Here is a 21,398-nt window from a genome sequence, read left to right as displayed (position 1 = left end):
TCTGTGGACACTTTCTCCCTGTGCCTGCGTGGCTCCAGGTACTCTGGCTTCCTCCCACAATCCAAAGACAGGCGCACTAAGATAACTGCTGTTTTTAACTTGGCAGTGGATGTAACATTTGACGTAATCTATTTAAATGAAAATGACTTGATTGGTATAGTTTCAGTTTATATAACGCACACCTTTGAATTCATATATTTCAGGTGTATTTCTCTCAGAACCGTTGCTTAATGTGATTATTGAGGGTAAAGAATCTTCTGTTTGAGTCCGTCTTTAGTGAGTTTCGAGTTTGTAAGTTCGCTTGCTTCTTTTTTCCAGGTGAGCGTGCAGTTCAGCATTTGTTATGATGGCTGTTCTCCCCCTTGGAGACCGCGGGAGTCTCCAAAAATGTTTTTAAGATTAAATAATATACCGTATTCTGACTGAGAGATTTCTGAAAAATTAAAACGTACAGCTCTGCTGTCACTTCCAATATAAATGAAGACAGGAAACTAAACAGCTGTGACTTTTGCAGGGTTACTGAAGTTGGGCTAGCTGGTATATAATGATGTGCTACATGACTGCTAGCAACACAGCTATGTTAGCATAACATAAACACAGTGAAGCTGCAGGATGAACTTTTTTCCACTCGATAAAAGTTAACGCGAGGGTTCCCGATGGTGAGGGACAAATGCAATCACATGGCAGGATGCTGTAAACCAGCGGTTCCCAACCCCCGGGCCTCGGACTGGTACCGGTCCGTGAGTCGTTTGGTACCGGGCTGCAAGACTTGAGGGTCAGGTGTGAAATGTATAGTTTTCAGGGTTTTTATCGGTTTTCAGCGTTATTTTGTTATCGTTTTTATCGTTTACTCGGTTTTCCTGGGTCTTTTCACGTGTGTTATGAATAAATCTTCTTTTTTTCAGTACCGGTACTAGTTTTATTTTGTTGTATTTATCCGCGACACCTTAAAGGCCGGTCCGTGAAAATATTGTCGGGCATAAACCGGTCCGTGGCGCAAAAAAGGTTGGAGACCGCTGCTGTAAACGGACCAAACTTCAGTCAGGAGAACAACTGAGATAATCCATCCACAATACGAGGTTAGTCATTAATATACTGCTGCATGGGCTGTAGTTACATCGTAAGGGTTTAAAAACTGAGCTTTAAAATGAACAGAGAGAAGATACAAAACATGTTAAAAACACAAAAGCCTTATTAAATGCAGAGTAGTTTTTTCATATGTAATCAGTTAAAGATTGGATATCCCACCTGCTGTGAATGTTTTAATGCAGAACACTTGTTATTATTATCACTCGTCACAGCCTGTTTATGACAGTTAAAATCAATAACATTCATATAAGAAATAAAAGTGCCTCATGTAAACTGTATGTAGTGTTAAATAGGCCTGTACTACTGTACTTTAATGTCGGTCATAAGGGTGGTACTTCCAGAGCCATGTATTTTATGAGGTTGTGCTCATTGTGAAAGGTTTGAGAACCACTGCTACAGGCTACAGGAGATCTAAGACAGAATTTCATTACAGAAATTCCCACAAAGACTGGAGGAAGCACTGATTTTAGAAACTGATGTAAAGTTACTGTGGATTCCTGTGATGGCTGAAAAACAAATTTATATTAAAAAAAACATTTAGAAGCACAAAGCTGAACATGTTTGTGCAGCATTAACTGTCTGCCAGCCATTATCAAATTTCTTGGCATAATACATCTGCTTAGAAAGTACATGTAGCAATGCATCACCAATCTGCTCACAGTTTAAATTCAGTATTATACAGATATTTACTGCACTACGTTAAGTACAACAGCAATAATCAGGAAAGTGCTGCATAATGACTCTGAGAGGCTGAATGGGAAAAAAATCATGACTTGTTCGAATAGGCAGCACAGGCTGCTTTTATTATGATTGAGGACGTAGTGATGTGAGGGGGTGTGGAGTGGGGGTGGTGTTAGCAATTTACTTTATCCTGTCATTACCATAACAGCCAAAAAATAAGGAGGAGGTCAACAGAGATGGGCTTACTGTAATCCGATTACATTTTTCAAGTAACAAGTAAAGTAAGGGATTACTATTGCAAAAACGGTAATTAGATTACCGTTACTTTCCCGCAGGAACGCTGCGTTACTGCGTTACTAAAACCGTGATTTGTTTGCGAGAATGTCTCATGACAGTGACGTAAGCGAGTGCGACGTTCGTGACAACAGCTGTGTGCAGATCAACAATGGATCATATATCGAGTGCAGAGAGAGTATGAGCGTGCAGCGTTTAAAGCGTGGAAGTACTGACCTCACTTTGAGTTTGAGTCCATAAAAAGTGACAAAAACATTAGTGTCCGTTGTGCGTGGGAAGAAAACTTCTTTTTACAGCGAAAAAAACCCTAAACTTCCAAGCAAGGACCGAGTAGCTACGACGTAATGGGAAACTCACAGAGAAACTGCTGTATCCTTCCACTGACCTACCCTACTCCTGCTTTACAGGTGAAATTAGAGCAACAGGACCGCTAGTCTTTGACTTTATTTATTTTCTGCTGTGTTTTACTTGCATCTATTTGAAAGAGTGAGTGTAAACACAAATATATATATATATATATATATATATATATATAATATATATATATATACACATACAGTGGGGCAAAAAAGTATTTAGTCAGCCACCGATTGTGCAAGTTCCCCCACTTAAAATGATGACAGAGGTCAGTAATTTGCACCAGAGGTACACTTCAACTGTGAGAGACAGAATGTGAAAAAAAAATCCATGAATTCACATGGTAGGATTTGTAAAGAATTTATTCGTAAATCAGGGTGGAAAATAAGTATTTGGTCACCTCAAACAAGGAAAATCCCTGGCTCTCACAGACCTGTAACGTCTTCTGTAAGAAGCTTTTCTGTCCCCCACTCGTTACCTGTATGAATGGCACCTGTTTGACCTCATCATCTGTATAAAAGACACCTGTCCACAGCCTCAACCAGTCAGACTCCAAACTCCGCCATGGCCAAGACCAAAGAGCTTTCGAAGGACACCAGGAAAAGAATTGTAGACCTGCACCAGACTGGGAAGAGTGAATCTACAATAGGCAAGCAGCTTGGTGTGAAAAAATCAACTGTGGGAGCAATCATCAGAAAATGGAAGACATACAAGACCACTGATAATCTCCCTCGATCTGGGGCTCCACGCAAGATCTCATCCCGTGGGGTCAAAATGATCATGAGAACGGTGAGCAAAGATCCCAGAACCACACGGGGGGACCTGGTGAATGACCTGCAGAGAGCTGGGACCAAAGTAACAAAGGTCACCATCAGTAACACACTACAACGGCAGGGAATCAAATCCCGCAGTGCCAGACGTGTTCCGCTGCTGAAGCCAGTGCATGTCCAGGCCCGTCTGAAGTTTGCCAGAGAGCACATGGATGATACAGCAGAGGATTGGGAGAATGTCATGTGGTCAGATGAAACCAAAGTAGAACTTTTTGGTATAAACTCAACTCGTCGTGTTTGGAGGAAGAAGAATACTGAGTTGCATCCCAAGAACACCATACCTACTGTGAAGCATGGGGGTGGAAACATCATGCTATGGGGCTGTTTTTCTGCCAAGGGGACAGGACGACTGATCCGTGTTAAGGACAGAATGAATGGGGCAAAGTATCGTGAGATTTTGAGCCAAAACCTCCTTCCATCAGTGAGAACTTTGAAGATGAAACGAGGCTGGGTCTTCCAACATGACAATGATCCAAAACACACCGCCCGGGCAACAAAGGAGTGGCTCCGTAAGAAGCATTTGAAAGTCCTGGGGTGGCCTAGCCAGTCTCCAGACCTCAACCCCATAGAAAATCTGTGGCGGGAGTTGAAAGTCCGTGTTGCTCTGCGACAGCCCCAAAACATCACTGCTCTTGAGAAGATCTGCATGGAGGAATGGGCCAAAATACCAGCTACTGTGTGTGCAAACCTGGTAAAGACCTATAGTAAACGTTTGACCTCTGTTATTGCCAACAAAGGTTATGTTACAAAGTATTGAGTTGTATTTTTGTTATTGACCAAATACTTATTTTCCACCCTGATTTACGAATAAATTCTTTACAAATCCTACCATGTGAATTCATGGATTTTTTTTTCACATTCTGTCTCTCACAGTTGAAGTGTACCTCTGGTGCAAATTACTGACCTCTGTCATCATTTTAAGTGGGGGAACTTGCACAATCGGTGGCTGACTAAATACTTTTTTGCCCCACTGTATATATATTTTATGTGCTGGAATGTGCAGAAAATAGGTTTAAATATTAAACTAATTTCTTCCAGTCAGAGAATGGTGCATATAATTAAATTTTTGCTTGATGCATAAAGTTAAAAGATTAAAACTAATAAGTTTTAAAAAGATACTTTTTCATTTGATTACATTTTGTATGATGATTATGCAGAAAAAGTAGAATTGGGCTGAAAGATCTATCACTTTATCACCTATTCAGGTTGTAAATCGTGTTTTTAAAAAGTAACTAAGTAACTAAGTAACTAACTAATTAATTACTTTTGAAAATAAGTAATCAGTAAAGTAACGGGATTACTTTTTTGGGGAAGTAATCAGTAATTAGTTACTGATTACTTTTTTTCAAGTAACTTGACCAACACTGGAGGTCACACGTTTGCAGAAACAGTGAGCAGCATGAAGGGTTTGGCTTTGAAAAGTTCACGTTTCTGCACTTTTACAACATTTAAACCAACTGAAATATCCTGACTAATCTTTTAGTGTGAATGTGATCTGAGAGCACGTCATAAAGCCCTTTTTTTAAATGGGAGAATGCGTTACTACTATGACATAACGTACAGTAATGGAGACACGCAAAATCATGACCGAACGTGCTGATCTATAATAACCATGATGGACATGATTTCATTTCAGCTGCGTGCCATAACCCTCTCTCTCTCTCGCTCACTGTGCACTCAGCTCTCAAACAAGAACAAAGTGCAAACTAATGACAATAATAACAAACCACAGTGTTTTGGAAAGCAGATCTTACCGTGGCTGTAGCTGATTCCTGGGCTGAGGGTAGAGGGGCTGGCAAGCTGCTCCCTGTTGGGTGTTTGGAGGCCTACTTCCTTCTCCTTTTCCTTCTCCTTCTCCCTTTCCCTCTCCTTGTCCCGCTCCTTCACCTGGCGCTGGCTCATCCTGCTCGGGGTCTGTGTCAGAAGGACGGTATCATCACCGCACACTATGGCAGCTACATAAAAGGAGAAGGAAGAAGCGGTGAGAGATGAAAAGGGAAGACATCAGAAGAACAATCTGACATGTTGCCACCTTTCTTGAAATCAGCGCACATCCACACACAACCCTCTTGTGGAGCATCTGATAGCTGCAGCCTTCTGTTTCATAACCTATTTTGATAACTTACATAATATTTGTTTTCAACATTATCATCATGACGGTTTTCATGAGAGCTGATAACCTGGAGATGTGAGCCTCTCCCCTATTACTCCACCTTGTTTACTGAGCCCTAATGAAGCAGGCAGGCAAGTTATTGCTTAGCAATGGGAGCCCATCTCGGATGAAGTGTGACCAATCACATTGCATTAAAAAACAAAACAGGACTCATGCATAAGTATGAAAACACTTCTACCGTTTATGGTTCTAAAAATATTTGTAACAAGAAAAAACAACAACTGCTCTGGTCGTACTGGGGTCAGCAGCTAAATGTCTCATGTTATCCCATCTCTATTTAAACAAAGTGTTTACTCATTTATTTTTACACACAACATCTTGCAACAGCAGTAGTTATTGTTTTAGTTAAAATGGTTCCAGTTGCCAGTCTTGGGCAAGATATTAAACACCTAATGGCTCTACAATTCATTCATCAGAGTAGGAAGGTGTGGGAATGTTACACAGGAAGCACCTGGGTGTAGACAAAAGTGCTTTATGGGACATTTTGTATAAAGCTCTTCGACTTCTCAAGTAGAAAAGCACTATATGTGAACCAGTCCTTATGGCTCTCTGCTATATTTGAAAGTGCAATTTACATATTAGACAAAGGAAAGACAATCACATCGTTTTGCTTCAGGGTGAGCGTTCTTAATATCAGTTTATATACTACATATAAAAAGTTCATCTTTGCACTCTGTGTAAAAGAATGGACTTTGTTTGCTTTTCCAAATGCAGATACATTTTGTTGTGAAGCCATATATGAAGTGGACAGTGACACACTTTCCCAAAATACATAATTAACTAACCACTAAAACTGACTTTAAATACTTAACACTTGGGAAAAGCAAGAAGACATGCATTCTTTTCTAATCAATTTCAGCCTAAATATCAGTCCTGGCCAGTTTGCTGACTGGGTACACTGGCCTTAGCCCTTCCTCTGAAAGGTCACTGGCTTACCGGAGGTGGCATGCTGCTCTCTCAACTCTGCGTGCTGCTAGCAGGGGGAAAGGGTGGAGATGAGGGGGGAGGGCAAGACAGTGATAGCAGATAAAAACAGAGGAAAAGACAGAAAATGAAAGGGATTGGAAAACGTGTCAGAGGATTTTGGATAGAGATTAAAGGGGACGAAGGGGTGTCCGCCATGTGTTGTTCACCAGATGTTGGCAGTGGTGGGTTTGCGGGCAGTGGGGTTGGTGTATAGTGGGCAGCAGCAGCAGCAGCAGCAGCATCAGCAGCAACAGCAGGTGAAGCCGCAGCCGCACAGGACGACAACAGACAAACACACACACACACACACAGACACACAACAAAAAACAGAGGAGACAAGAGACAGAAAAAAACAGACATTAGTTTAACCAAAATGTGGATGGAAGACAACTTAACATAAATCTGTTGGGTGATGGAGGCAGTGGGAGGGGGTGACAGCAGACTTGGTGATACACAGCAATGGATAAAGTTACAGAGCACACACAAACGTGATGGAGAATAAATGGTCACGTTCCAAATGACCACCAATCAGCAGCCCGTTAATTACAACAGCTGCCGGAGCATCCCAAAATAATAATTAAGGGCCATCTCAGTGGTTGATCCCATACTGCAACTAACAACTGCTTTGCATTTAAAATGTCACTGAACGATTGTAGCTCTTTAACATTTCCCAGAGGTCGTGTCCACCAATTAGTCAAACTCAAAAGACAGTTTTATTGATCATCTGGGCTTTAGTTAGCGTCACATCTGATATTGACTATATACCTCAAGGCAACGTGACAGTGGGAACTGATTTTGATTAATGATGAATGAAACTGGTTTCACAAGATGAGTTTAGAAACTGAGTGAGTGCACATTTATTTTTAAAACTTAAAAATCAAATGTAAAATAAAAAAAAATATGATTTTTATTGTGGATTAATAAATCAAACGCTACTTTGTGCAATGTGATAATGTCCTCATGCTAACCTGCTCTTAGAAATATTATGCACTAGGGCTGGGCTATATCATACCGTTCACGGTCGTACCGGTGTAATGTTGGGCAACGATAGGAAAATGAAATATCACGATAGAATATGGGTAAAACGCGCATGCGCAGTGCCTTTGTTTACATACGTACATGGCGGCGACGCAGAATGAGAAAAGCGAAAGTGGATCGTTAAATGAAACGATGAACCAGAACTGGTTTGTTAAAATGCTGCAACTTCACTGGTGTGGAACTGGTTTAGCTTTCGTCCGTCAGATACACAACAAAGCACTATTTTTTGTAGAGCATGCTAGCGGGCCGTCGTTATTACCGTGTTGTTTGGAAAATACGGCACACTTAAAATCAATCCTTTGATTTTTGTGAAAGTCGACAGAGCCCCTTATAATCCCGTGTGCCTTATGTATGAACTCTGGCTGTGTTTACTGACCTCGAAACGATTTTATGTGCACGGCGCTCGAAAACCTGTCAAATGTTTTAGTACGACTTTGCTAAGCTACGAACCCACACCGCTTGATGGATTGTTGGAACTACTGTCGTAGTTAGGCGCCCGCGGAGTGATCTTTTGGTTAAACTGTCAGCAAAGGATTTGCTCTGTTACATTTTTATGTAACTGTAATGCACATAAAAAACAGCTGCTTGTTTAAGTGAAAATACATTGATGGGGTTTTTTGCACTAATAAAGTTGTGGAGTTGTAAAGCATTTTGTCTAGTGTCAATTATATCGTCAGTTATATCGTTATCGCAAAATTTCAAATGTATATCGTGATAAATATTTTTGGTCATATCGCCCTGCTCTATTATGCACTAGCTTATGCTTACAGATTATAGTTAGCAGCTTCTGTCATTGCTAGGATATGCTAGCTGGCTAGCTATATGACTAAACCACACATCATATAAGGAGGAGACCTGACTCCTGAGATGGGGCAAAGAAGACAACTGTCATGTCTAAGCTCCCCAAAGAGCCAAACAACAGCCAAAGAAGCTACGTTAGCAAACATTGCGCATGCATAGTAGAAGTATAGAGCTGTGTTCAGATGTTTACACTTATCATGAGCATAAATGTTATGGTAATTTGAGCTTTGAGCTGCTCTTTTTCCAGGGTTGAATGATTGATTTAACACCATACAACTTTAATAAGTGGTGCTGAAGGTTCTTCGATGTCTTTTAAGGGACAAACTCCAAAACTAATTCAAACTTGTGCACCCAAATCTTCAAAGAAATCATTAAAAGCCACAAATGATTTAATTAAGCAGGAACGTCTAAATAAGTGCTGGAGTAGTTTTAAAGGTTCCTGCCAAGTGACAAGAATCACTTTTAAAAGGACTTTGGCCAAATGAAACTTTCGGGATTATTCACTGGTTGCACGACATGTCATCGCTGCAGCATCAGCCTCAGAATAGCACAGGAGAAAAATATTAATGTTTTGTGGATGCATCCTCTGGGTACAATAAATATCCATGTAACAGCACAACCACTTTGTTACTAAAGTGTTTTATATTTTCAGTACAGTACACCATTTACTTTGCAGGTAGTTATTAATGTAATGTCTCATAAACAGGAAGTTAATCATTACAATCAACTTAAATATTTCAACCATCGGTTTATATTTCTTATTAAGTCCTATCCGCAGAGCAGTAAACATTACAGTGTAATTGGTAAGCAGCTCTGACCACAAACAACAGACACTCACCCATCTGTGCACAGCGGAGAGTGGAAGCATTTAACAGCTGACCGAAAACAACAAACAGGCTCTGATTAGGTTTGCTCACCATGACCTCTCTTTATCTTATCTTTATCTTAAAAGTAACACCTCTGCAACAGTAAGGGCGCTGTTTCTGTTCAGTCATAACTCCGACACAGCAAATATCAACACGACTGCAGAGGATTCTTAATTTCACTACCTCCAAGATACCGTCTGGCTCAGGTTTACAGAAACCCATCACATTAGTCCAGGCAGCTGTAGTGAATAGATCTGGTGTCATGGCCGGAGTGAAGCAGGATCCTATATAATCTCTAGTCAGACAAAACAACCATAGGCAGCTCAGTGAGAAGGAAGACGGGGAAAACAGGGCCACTCATTGGTTATTGCTCAGATAATCCTACAGATGAAATCAAATCACAAAGTTCTGATTGGTTAGAACCCAGAGACCTACTGGCTGAGAGGGCAGACGATACTAAGAGCTGCTCGCAACAATAAGGGATTAGCAAACTGTCACTGAACGTCAGAGATCTATTAACGAGGCTTTGTGAAGAGGCACCAACAGAGTGCTTTCCTCATTTAATCTTGGCTCAGTGTGCCGTCTTGCCATTACACTGAGGCCACTCCCTCCAAGTTGCAAACAGATGACCCTCAGTCATTGGGGCAAAGAGGTCAGAGGAGTTTGTTCCTGGAAGGCTGGTAGTTTTCTCGAAACACAGCACACAGTCTGATCCCAAAATAAACCACTTTTCCTCAAACTCTCTGTTCAATAAACTCACAGCAACTGTCAGCAGCTTCTGTGACTGACGGTCTTTGTGAACCCGGGGTGAATGCTGTTTATAACAACCTCACCTGGTGATTAGTGCTGATTAACTATGCAGATGAGAGTGTGGGTGGTGGTGAAGAGGCTGACAGAGACACAAAGTGAAGGGCCAACAACAATCTCCAAGTGCCACTGATAGAAAACAGAAACTGCGACAGGCAGCCCGAGAGAGAGTTTTAACAATACAGTTGAATGAAAGCGCACTCGCTGGACCACAGCAAGTGGCGAGGCCACATTAGCATTTGAAAAGCTTTTGTCACTATAAATTGATCATCAAAAAAAGGGTGGTGGGAGGTTTACATGCACTAAGCCAGTAGTTCCCAAACTTTTTTTGCTGGGCCCCCCTTGTTTTACAAGAAAAATGTTCGCCCCCCCCCCCCGCGCGTGTGCACAAACACATCCTCCAGCCACACACACCCATATTTTGCTCCATTGCGGTTTATTTCACACCTCAAACATTTAGTAAACAATTAAGCAAATACAAGTAATCTGCAATAAATTACAGGTAGCAATAAAATAAACTACTAACTCTCTTACGCTGCCACACCTACACGGGTATTTTTGAAAACGCAGCGTTTTGAATCACCGAAAAATGAGATTTTTAAAACTCCTCTTTTGCGTTTATGTGTGAATGAGGAATACAGAGTTCGTCACACAACATCAAAGGTATGTGTCTTTTTCACGTCATGCTGTGCGCACGTTATTTTTTACATGAGATGAATTGCAGAATGCCAGATAGAAACAAAATACTGTTAATCTGACTATCTGCAGGTTTTACACGCAGTTACTGTCCCTCCATTTAGAAAGGCAGATTATTTTACATGTAGTTTTTTTTTTCATGTGTAATAATATTCAACATTGCTATCAATACATTTTTCAAAAAATGCCTCTCTGTGCAAAATGGGTTTAAAAACATAAACAGTTGTGGGATCCTGTTTTTCTGTGATTTGAAGAGCCCAGTGCTGCTCCCGACAAAGGGAAAACCAATCCTGCAGGGAGACCTACCTCGGCACTTGTGCAGGTGAAGCCAAAGGGCAGATATACTTCACCATATTTTCTAGTCTTTGGCTTAGAATGAAGTTGATTTGGAAACATATTCAGCGATTCTTCATCTCCTGCTTTGCGTTTCTGTGGGCGCCGTGCTAGCAGTGTCCAAGCGTTTTGTTTTTTTCCCCCCCTTTTCATTCTGCGCCCCCCCTGCAATGGCTCTGCGCCCCCCCTAGGGGGCGGGCCCCACACTTTGGGAAGGTCTGCACTAAGCTAACAACTGACCTAAAGTATGAATCATTCAAACTCAAACTTTTTGTGACCAGGTTTTAATATTCTATAAATCCTCAAAACTAATGTCTGTTGTCAAGTTGTCTGTGAGATTTGTACGTCTGCTGTTTTCCCAGCACAAACATTTGTGTGGAGAATGAGAATCAACCCACATCCTCACAGCTGAACTTCTAGTGTCATGAATAATCGAACATGTTCATCTTTTTGGGGTTTAAGGAGATAAAGGATGGAGGGGATTTCACCACACATGAGCCCATTCTGAAAACTCACAGTTTTAAAGCCAGCAGGATTTTTAGCATTTGTCTGTATTTTGCAGAGCACTGCAATTATTAATCCTCTAAAATAATATTCTCACAATCATGATAATTAATATTACACTATTACACTGCTCAAAAAACATCCCAAAACTAAAGGGACACGTTCAAACCACATCAGATCTCAATGGCGACATGCTGAATACTGATTTGGACTGAGTAACGTGAGTAATCTTGAGACTACGGTGAGAAACACAACAAATCCTCCAGTCATGGCACATTCTGATGTGCCTGGAGGAGTTGGACTACCTGTGCTGGAGTCCAGGTATCACCTCATGCTGCCAGTAGTAACACTGATATGATCCAAATGCAAAACTAATGAGAAAAGACGAGGAGGGAAAAATGTCCTCCACCTAGGGCTGCACGATTTTGCATAAAATGAGAATCACGATTCTCTCACGATTTTCTTTTCCAGTATAAATATTTATTGCACTTATTAACTGCACATCAACTTCGTAACAGTTGAGACTGAACATAAAAACAATAAATAAACATAAAAACAACAAATGTCTCACATTTTGTCGTTGCTGCAAAATGTTGTACTGCTTGTAATTCCGTCTCCACCGTTGCTCGACACTGCGTGTATAGAGCAGGAAGTGCAACAATAGAAAAATAGTTGTGGGACGGCACTGTGTAGCGTTTGTCTAGCGTGTTGATCATTTTCCTAAATCCCTCGTTTTGCACAGTGTTGATGGAGCCATATCTTTGGTCAGGTGATAAGTGATAGCCTCCGTAATTTCTTTGTGCCTGCGGGAGTTTGACGGGTATAGGGAAGCGCTGTATAAGGTTCCCGTTATTGATGTTTGGGTGGTTGGCCGGGACGGATTTTCTCCTGTCACTTTCTCGTCATCCCTGACGTGCTCTCCGTTGTTTTTTCCCTGCCAATTTTATCAGCCAGCTTCTGTATCACGTGGTATAAGGCTCCGCCCTTGTCATTTGTTGAGCAGGAAGAGTGAGCGCTTGTTTTCATGCAGATTACGTCCCGGATCAAAATGCGGTACAATCGTCGTCGTTTTTTTTTTTTAAATCGTTGTCATTTGGAAATGAGATCGCACATAAGTATGAATCGAGATCGCGATTTTCTAACGATTAATCGTGCAGCCCTACCTCCACCTGTAAAACCGTTAGTGCTTTGGGAGTAATCTCCTTGTTGCTCCTCTAGTGCCCCTGCTGTTCATTTCTTTAACACCACAAAGCAGCTTTTTTTCTTTTGACCGTGTATATTAGCAACCTAAAAATCACCTTCAGTGAAGCTATGAGTGACTGTAGTTGCTGAAACACACACACACACATATGCACAACTGATATTAGACTTTGGGAAAGCTGGCAGCTGACATCCATGTTTGGTTTGGAAACTTTTGATACTAAGTTCCACTCCCAGTCTCGTACACGTACTGTGCTCTAATGCAGCGACCCCCAACCCTGTTTTTTAAACCACGGACCGTGTGTCCGACAATATTTTCACAGACCGGCCTTTAAGGAGTTGCAGATTAATACAAGAAAATAAAACCAGTACCGGTATCAAAAAAAGAAGATTTATTCATAACACATGGGAAAAGACCCAGGGAAATGGAGTTAACGATTAAAAAATAACGTTAAAAAACGATAAAAACATAAATTTCACACCCGAGCCTCAACTCTCGCGGTCCGGTACCAAACGACTCACGGACCGGTACTGATCCGTGGCCCGGGGGTTGAGGACCGCTGCTCTAATCCACATTGGATTTTTGAAGCTCATACAGATATCAACATTTGTATGCCGGATATATATCATACCATATCATATGTAGCCAGCAGTATTTCCTCAACATAAACTTACATTAATGTAAAAATATATATAATAAAACAATGCATACTGTCATTTACAGGAGCTCCAGTAAGAGCTCTCTGATGAGCAAACCAAGCAATGTCTGCTGCACCTCCACTGCAGTGACTCTACTGAGGAGGAACTTACTGCATATCCACTGACAACAAGATCTGCAATGAGCCAGTGCTGGTGTATTAATGTATGCATCATAAGATGTCTACAATCCTTCACTAAAGTAGATGGATCTTAAAAGCATGGACATAGATATGTGTACATTTTACTGTCAGTAATATTTCCCATCATTAGAGAGAATAAACATTTCGAACCCATCAGCCTTATGTTGCAAGAGAAAAATCATCATCATAATATTTTCATGCGGGTAGTGTTTCAGTTTCCACTGACATGTTAATCAAAACAGATCTCAGTGAGTTGAGCAATCACGATTTTGTGTGCACGATCGCAGACGCACGTGTAATACTGTAAGAATCTGAAGAGTTCTCACAGTCTGAAAATAAAGAAAACACTGGCAGCTATTGCTGCAACAGCTCACTGTGTTTGATTAAGGCAAATAAAAAGGTAAACTCCCTACGGCAGCTCGCCTAGTTTGATCCCACTGTGGTCTGTTCAGACCTGAAGGCTCGAACACAATAGATGTGCAAGTCAAGCCTGTGCTTCAACCCCAGCCGCCGACACAACTGGATGACACCAGACAACCTTGTTTGAACTAATGAAGGAAACAAAGACGGGGGCAACGTTCACGGTGTCCAGCTCCCTTTTAGAGGGGGTGAAAAGCAAGGTGACATTTTACTGTCTGACTCTTTTCATCTCGTTTTCATTTCAAAGCCAGCAGCTTGCTGTGCCGATGACATGACAAACAAGGACACTGCAGCAGATGCTGTGAGAGAAAACTGAAATACATTTAACCACAGACACAGAGCAAAGCATCTGGGCTTTTTACACTTTGCAAGAAACGATTTTGAGATTATTAGTCTTTAATAAATTAAATCAACTTCAGATAACAGTAACAGTATGTGGTTAAAGTCTGTATAGCCAAATATCCAACAAACTTAGAGACAACCCTAATTTTATCCATTTCCACATTTATTCAGAACGAACCCAACTCCTACATAAACGGAGGCAGTGTATAAGAACACTCAGGCTTATCTACACAACGCTGGGAAACAAATGCTCATCCATATTCATACGGCTATAAAAGGTGATGATGTAACTACCTAAACAGATTCCACCCAATCAGAACGCACCAAACCTTCCAAACCTAGACAGGAAACATGGCCTCAAACCCGTCTCTGCCTGTGAAAGGATGGAGTGCTAATTCAGGATAAAATGCCATGGCATATTACATAATGTTAAGACATCACTCGCAGCAAGTTCTGACCCAGTTTCTTTTTAGCAGCAAGGAAAAAAAACACCAACAGTTTTTCCCCCTATATCTGAAAGGCACCTTTAGCTACTAGAATCAAAATACAGCCTAAAACTCTTCTGTGTAGTCAAGCTATAAATATCCTGAAAAAATCCACAGCCTGTATGTTAGACGCCACAAAGAAAGACACGATTACAGAGGCTAAAAACCTCAATAGGGAGACAGAGACAGAGCTGCAGGTTTCCAGGTGCTCGACTGCTGCTGGATGGCTGAGTCATCACTGGCAGCTATTTTTAAAGCTCCACATAGCCATTGTTACTGTATGAAACTTTTTGTTTATTTTGTATAAATTGATATTTAGAAATGTCACATGCACAACTGTCGATGTGTAGCCTTTATATTGCATAAACCCTCTCACTTCACTGCTCCTAACCAAGATCCTGCCAGTGAGGGAGAGCGTAACATGTGGCTCTGAAATCTCTTATGTTCCACTGTGTTGTGATATAGTTGTGATGAGGCCATGGCAGGTATTTACATAAACTTGTCCCGTTCATACTATACTTAACAATTCCTCTTTATACAAATATGCTGGTTTAGCTCAATAACATAAAATTGATTCAGCTAATATGTTATCAGACAGAGGCTTAGAATTAAACAGCACAGCACTGATTTGTAATTGTGTCAGCAGGAATAATATTGTTAAGATTTTAAAAGTACTGGAGATTACTAAAACTAAAACGTCTCTGAGCATTTCATAAATTCGATTGGACCATTAGCATACATGCACGTTTTATTCGATTAAGAACGAGCTTAGCAATCGAAACTGTGAGTTTCTCCATTTGAATGTTATGCTTTTGTTTTTTTCAACAGCATTGTGCATGCTATTGCAGTGCACACACGCACACACTCCCACACAGATAGGATTTCTCTAGCTCCGATAGCAGGACGGAGCAGAGACGGTCCTTTTAGCTCCTTTTTGCTGTCCACTCACCAGCTGCCTCATATCCTCGAACCCAAACAGTAAAGCTGTGGGCTGTAAAAGCAAGACAACAAGCTGAAAGACATCAAAACAGCTGATTACTAAATAATTACTAAGCACGCCAAACCTGAAGAGCTGCAAACAAAACTCATTATTTAATTTTCAGGAAAACCACTGCATGGTTAAGACATGAAGTGAAGAAAAACCTTTCATATTAGCCATCACAGCTAACATGGAACAGCAGCTGTTGTGACTCTGGCTTAATCACTACTGTTAGATTAGAAGCTTTGCCAGCTGTGTATCAAACTAATGGTCGCGTTCACACTTATACTACCCATATTGCATCATGTATATCAGCAAAGGAGTTTCGAAATGCATGTGCTAATCTGCTTTCAGCACTTCAAATAGTTTACTAACTGAAGAGTTCCTCATAAAAAACACCTCACCCTCTTTTCCCAGAACTGTACTGTCTATAAAACCCTCCCGCAGCCAATAAACTGCAAATAAAACTCATCATTTATTATCAGGAAAACCGCTGTATGGTTATCACATTTCTTATTTATAGACTGCAACTCAACAAAACTAAACAGGCTGGGAACCCAGTGGTTCTTAGTTCACTGGTTAGTTTCTTTAGCCAGTAAAAACCAAGCCTTAAAACCCATTATGTTTTTTATTCCAATGTCACAGCACTTTGTGTCACCTGTGGTTGTTTTAATGTGCTTTATAAGTAAAGATGGATGGATGCAGTATATCAGGAGAGTGAACAGTTCAGATTTTGTTGTAAAGTGCCAGTCATCATAGATAAACTTCACCAATAAAATGCTAAGTCATCACCAGACAACAGGCAGTGGTTTCAAGATTTCTTTTAGGTAAATTCAGTTCTTCTGCTCTCCACAGACAGCATGCAAACCAGTTTTTACATAATGACATTAAGATGTGCATTTTTAAAAGATTAACCTCAAGCTGGTTCATGCCAAGCTCTATCCATCATAGACTGCTGTATGAAAGAATGTAAATTCAATTAAAACCTACTTCCTGACGTGATAAGCACTAACTGAAACCTCCTGACGTTGGAGGACAGCAGCTCCAGCTGGGAACAGCACAGGAGCCATTTAGACTTCAGGTTCTGGGAAAGTAGAAAAACACTCCAACTGTATTTTGCTTAGCAAATGACCAATTTGTTGATTAGCAAATTATATTTTTTTTAATGAATTAATTAACTGCTCTAAAGTAAAACTCCCTGAAGGGAACAACCTAACAGGTTCAAGGGTTTTCTAGTAGACGTACTGATGGACGGTAGAAAGAGTCCTGTTACGTTAAACATCAAAGCAACACAGAAGCACTTATTCTAATAACAGGTTTGTTTTGTCTCATAAAATGATTTCAAAGGTGACTTTTTTTTCAGAATGCAAAGTTAATTTCACTGGATAGTTACAAAGTTAGAAAGTGCATTCATTAGATCTGCTTACACTTAGTTTGCTCCTTGTTTACAATAAAGAGGTTTCTGTGCTGCCTCAAGTGATTGATGGAAGAAATATCTGCATAAAGAGGAGCAGTACAATAAAATGTTACATCATAACAGAGTACTTCACTCATTTGTGCAATACACGGTTTATAATCATGTAAAATATTCTAAGCTGCAATTTAATGAAACTCAAATATCCCTTCTGCAGCAGTGTTAGTGTGAAACCACTGCAGGCCAGCATGCAGTCCTGTCAGAGTGTCTTCAAAGTCTGGCACATCCGTCAGAACGTCCCTGGCTAAAGGCCGACTTCAGAGGTAGAGAGCTACCGTATGGGATGGTGCTCATGGGTGCTGACCAAAGGGTGGCTTATTTATGACTGGAGTGGAACTACAGCAGGCATCAGAAATGAAACATCTAATGGTACGGGCTCACAGAGGTCTGTATGCACTGGCCAAGATACTGCCAAAGTAAGGCAAGAGCCAAGCCCGTAACCTGAATTTACAGGGTGAGCCAAGGTATTTAATCAGTAAAGAGGGAGCAACCATCATGCAAGTCTGTTACAAAGTGAATGGCAAATGTTTTATTGTTTCATCTGTGTCAATTCCACAGAATAACCCAAAGCAATCGGGCAGAGTGAATGATGACCGTGCAGAAATTCCTTCCTGGTCAATGATGTAATCGGAACATCGCTGCTAAAACTAGTCCGTTTTTGTTTACTGCACTTGATTTGCACATGCTCAAACACAGGTGTATAAACCTTCTGTTTAATGCTTTGGCAGAGCTGTAGGTGTTAGGCTTACACACTAGAAAGAAAGGTGTGGACAAAATGATGAACACTGCGTGCTGGGATACAGTACCAATGCAGTTTGAAACCTGTTTAAGTCGGTAGCTTTTCACCCCTGTGATAGGGAGCAGGTGTGGAGACCCACAGGGCTGCCTGACAGTGAGGCCAAGTCTGCTCCTGTTAATTACCCTGCTGAAACCAAGCCGTGTCATTATGCCCTCTTTAAGTACAACTCTGTGCCCTGGATATTCTGATATAGCTCAGAATGAAATACATGCTCCTCTAATGCCTCGCCTGATGCTAATCATGTAGTGGAGCCGAGCCTTCAGACAGATGTAACAGAAGCTGCTTAGAATGGTTGTTAAAGTCTGAAACTGTGGACTACAGCAGACGGTGTGTAAAAGAGACCCAAAAAACAAAACTGGGGATAAAAGTTCTTTGCATTTGGCACTTTGAGGAATGTAAATATTAAGCACAATGCTGCTATAGATACAACGAGGAACACTGGAACTCACTTTTTGATTTTCTATTGATGCTACTGAAAGTATTCAAATTAGCTACTAGCAGTTCCTCTTTGCAATGGCTCCATGAATATAGAGAACTACTGCAGGAAGTTCCAGAGGTTGTGTTATTTTGGAGATTTATAACTGATGGACACTGAAAATTAATTTTGAGACTTGAGTTATTATTAAGATGTGACTGTGTTATGATTCAGAATGAGTCTGACTTTTGACTCAGTCTTCCCCTCGCCTCAACTTTGGCAAAAATCTTTCCGTCCACTTACAAGCTACAGTTACTGCCTCATATTATATGAACTCAGTGATGTAAAATAACAACTGTACGCCAAACAAATGCTTGGATCAGTGCAAACCCGACAGCTTTACGTAGTTTAAGTAGTGACAGTGTTGCAGAACGAGTGTCTTAAATGTTTGCCATTTTTAGCATTTTCTCAATATTCCATTTAAAACACTTACATTGATACTTAGCAGGTAATGGCTTTAAATATTACTTGATAGACAGTAATCTCCAGATGGGCAGACTGGCTGATCAACATAGCTTTAAGTGCTGCTTCACTCTAAATGTTGTTTATGATAAAGCAGAGTTTACAGTGTAGACTGCTGAATATATTCAACACCACTGGATTTTCAACATTTTTTTAGGGTCAAAATTCGCCTTGGAAGATGCTCAATTGCAATTAAATGTAAGCTTTAACTTCTACTCGAGATAAACTGAAGTAGTGTGTGACACAATGGAAATTGGAAGCAATGCAGGGTCAGACAGGAAATCCATACAGAGATAATTCTAAGCAGAAACACTGGAGCAAACAGGAAGAATCCCAGTGCGTTTCTGTTCATCGTCCTGTCTCTCCATTCCTAACTCGAAGCCTGATAACATGATAACAACCCCTTATAGGTGTCGCAGAAGTAAGTAGATTAAAAAAATATCGGTTTTACAATTTAAAGGAGTTTATACAATCATGTTGGGAGATGAGGAGGGAGAAATGTGAAACCTGATACAGGTGATCAACAGCATTTCATGAAATTGTAGCATTTCATCACGCAAGTCTTTAAAACTGAGAAAGTGGGGGTGACTGGGTGGATTGAGGCAGAAACGACTCAGGACCCAGAGCAGCAGGGAGGTGAAAGGGCGTTCTTATGATAGATCGACATAACCAGCACCAATTGATTAGTTAAGTCCTGTCATGGAACACCTAGTTCTTCGCTACCTCAGCATCTTAACAGTCAGTTGTTCCAGACACAGGGTAAATTATTGAAGTTATTAAAAAAAACCAGCACACCATAAACCTGAAGGAGGGTGAGGCGGACATAACTTCATAGGCCTGTTGAAAGTTGACTTAGGTAAACAGCATTTCTGAAGTGGACCCAGTTCCCCTTCGTCACAACAAACGTCCAGCACATTTCTACTAGCAACCACTAACACTACCTGCTTCTTTGTAAAATGAAAACGCCCCAGGACAAAAATGTGAATACAGTTTGGTAAAGTGCCTTACAATATCAATATTTATGTTACTGTATCAGGCACCATGGAGCCCAACTGGCATTAGCCATATCATACTAGCATTAGCAGCTCCACCAGTAGCGTCCTGTGTTTTTCACAGATGAGAGCAACATCATTCGGCATGACCAGTTTGGTGGTCCGTCAGTGATTGTCTGGGGAAGCATATCCATGGAGGGACAGCACTGCAGGTATCGGGATGAAATCTTGAACACACTGTCACACAATACACTGGGCAGTGTGTTCTGAGTTACTCCTGGACAATGCCTGACCTCATGTGGCTAGAGTTCCTGGCAGTTCCTGGAGAATGATGGAACTGATACTTCTGACTGGCCCCCATTATCGCCTGACCTAAATCCAACAGAACACCGGGACGTTGTGTTTCAGTCCATCTGATGCTGCAAGGCTGCACCTCAGACTAGGGCTGTTCGATATAACGATATATATCGGATGACGATATAAAAACATCTATCGTTTCATTTTACACTGTCGTTTGTTTCGTGGTGTCGCAAAATAAACTGTTTACGGCAATATTTTGTCACTGTAGTGGCTACATTAATTTCTTAAAGTTCTCTCTTTCTCTTATATTTAATATAACCACACTACTGACGGACAAGCGCCTGTTTTTATGCGTCGTTGTTGCTAACAACGACGGTAACAGCATCCCGTGTCCGCTTGTTTATGTTCCACATAAACCTTTCACAATAAAGCTCAAGATCCTGTTGAGACTTTTCAAAATAAACTGAATCACGTGAAAGCAGATTATTTACGGATGAGAAGCAAAAAAGAGCCGCCAGGTGCTAAAAAATAAACTTTAGACTCAAACGTTAGAACAGGCTTTTCCCCGCAGCACGCCGTGTAATAAATACTCAAAGAAAACGGCGGCCGTTACAACTTATGTCTAAAAATGTATTGTTTCATGCATCGGTTAAAACACTCGACTCCAGCTACATGACGTCCAGCTGGAAACACTTCACGCAAGTCGAGCTGCCCGAGATTCACAGAATTTACAGAAAATGTTACATTTTTGTGATTTATATCGTTATCGGGACGATAGATGTCTTATATCGGGATATGAGATTTTGGTCATGTCGCACAGCCCTACCTCAGACTGTTCAGGAATTCAGCCCTGGTCCAGATCTGGAAGGAGATCCCACCAGACGCACGATCTGATATCCTCGTGTTGGTGTTGTTCCCAGATCATCATACTAAAGGTTGTTCCAGGATCAACATTGCAAGTGACCAATCAGAATGTTGTGATGTCATACTTTTGCGACTTCAGGAAAAACCGGCGTAAAACAAAAAAACTGTACTTAAGCTGCGAGAAACCGCCTCTGTCCGCCGATCAACGGACCCTAACCCTGACCCTTTAATAAACGCTAAGCAGAATTGATATTGTCCTTGCAACATTGGAATTTCATAAATGCATGAATGGGTTGGTGCGCAAAAGAATAACGTCACAATAATGTGATTGG

The 21,398-nt window shown here is 40.9% G+C and overlaps 1 protein-coding gene across 15 annotated transcripts in view; it reads right to left on the bottom strand.

Annotated features, from left to right (window-relative positions):
• osbpl8 (oxysterol binding protein-like 8) overlaps positions 1-21,398 on the bottom strand; it is a 108,543-nt gene that overhangs the window by 42,208 nt on the left and 44,937 nt on the right. For 3 of the 15 annotated variants that reach the window (XM_085138917.1, XM_085138918.1, XM_085138929.1), the window contains 2 exons: positions 6,361-6,397; positions 5,006-5,206 (listed from right to left, as the gene is read on the bottom strand). In XM_085138917.1, the coding sequence (XP_084995043.1) occupies positions 5,006-5,206; positions 6,361-6,397 (238 nt within the window). The other 12 variants (XM_085138928.1, XM_085138931.1, XM_085138930.1 and 9 more) reach the window with 9 other exon arrangements.

The sequence above is a fragment of the Neolamprologus multifasciatus genome, chromosome 17 (genome assembly GCF_963576455.1).
Source record: "Neolamprologus multifasciatus chromosome 17, fNeoMul1.2, whole genome shotgun sequence".
NCBI lineage: Eukaryota > Metazoa > Chordata > Actinopteri > Cichliformes > Cichlidae > Neolamprologus > Neolamprologus multifasciatus.
The sequence above is the reverse complement of the archived record's forward strand: the minus strand, read 5'-3'. Positions and strand labels throughout refer to the sequence as shown.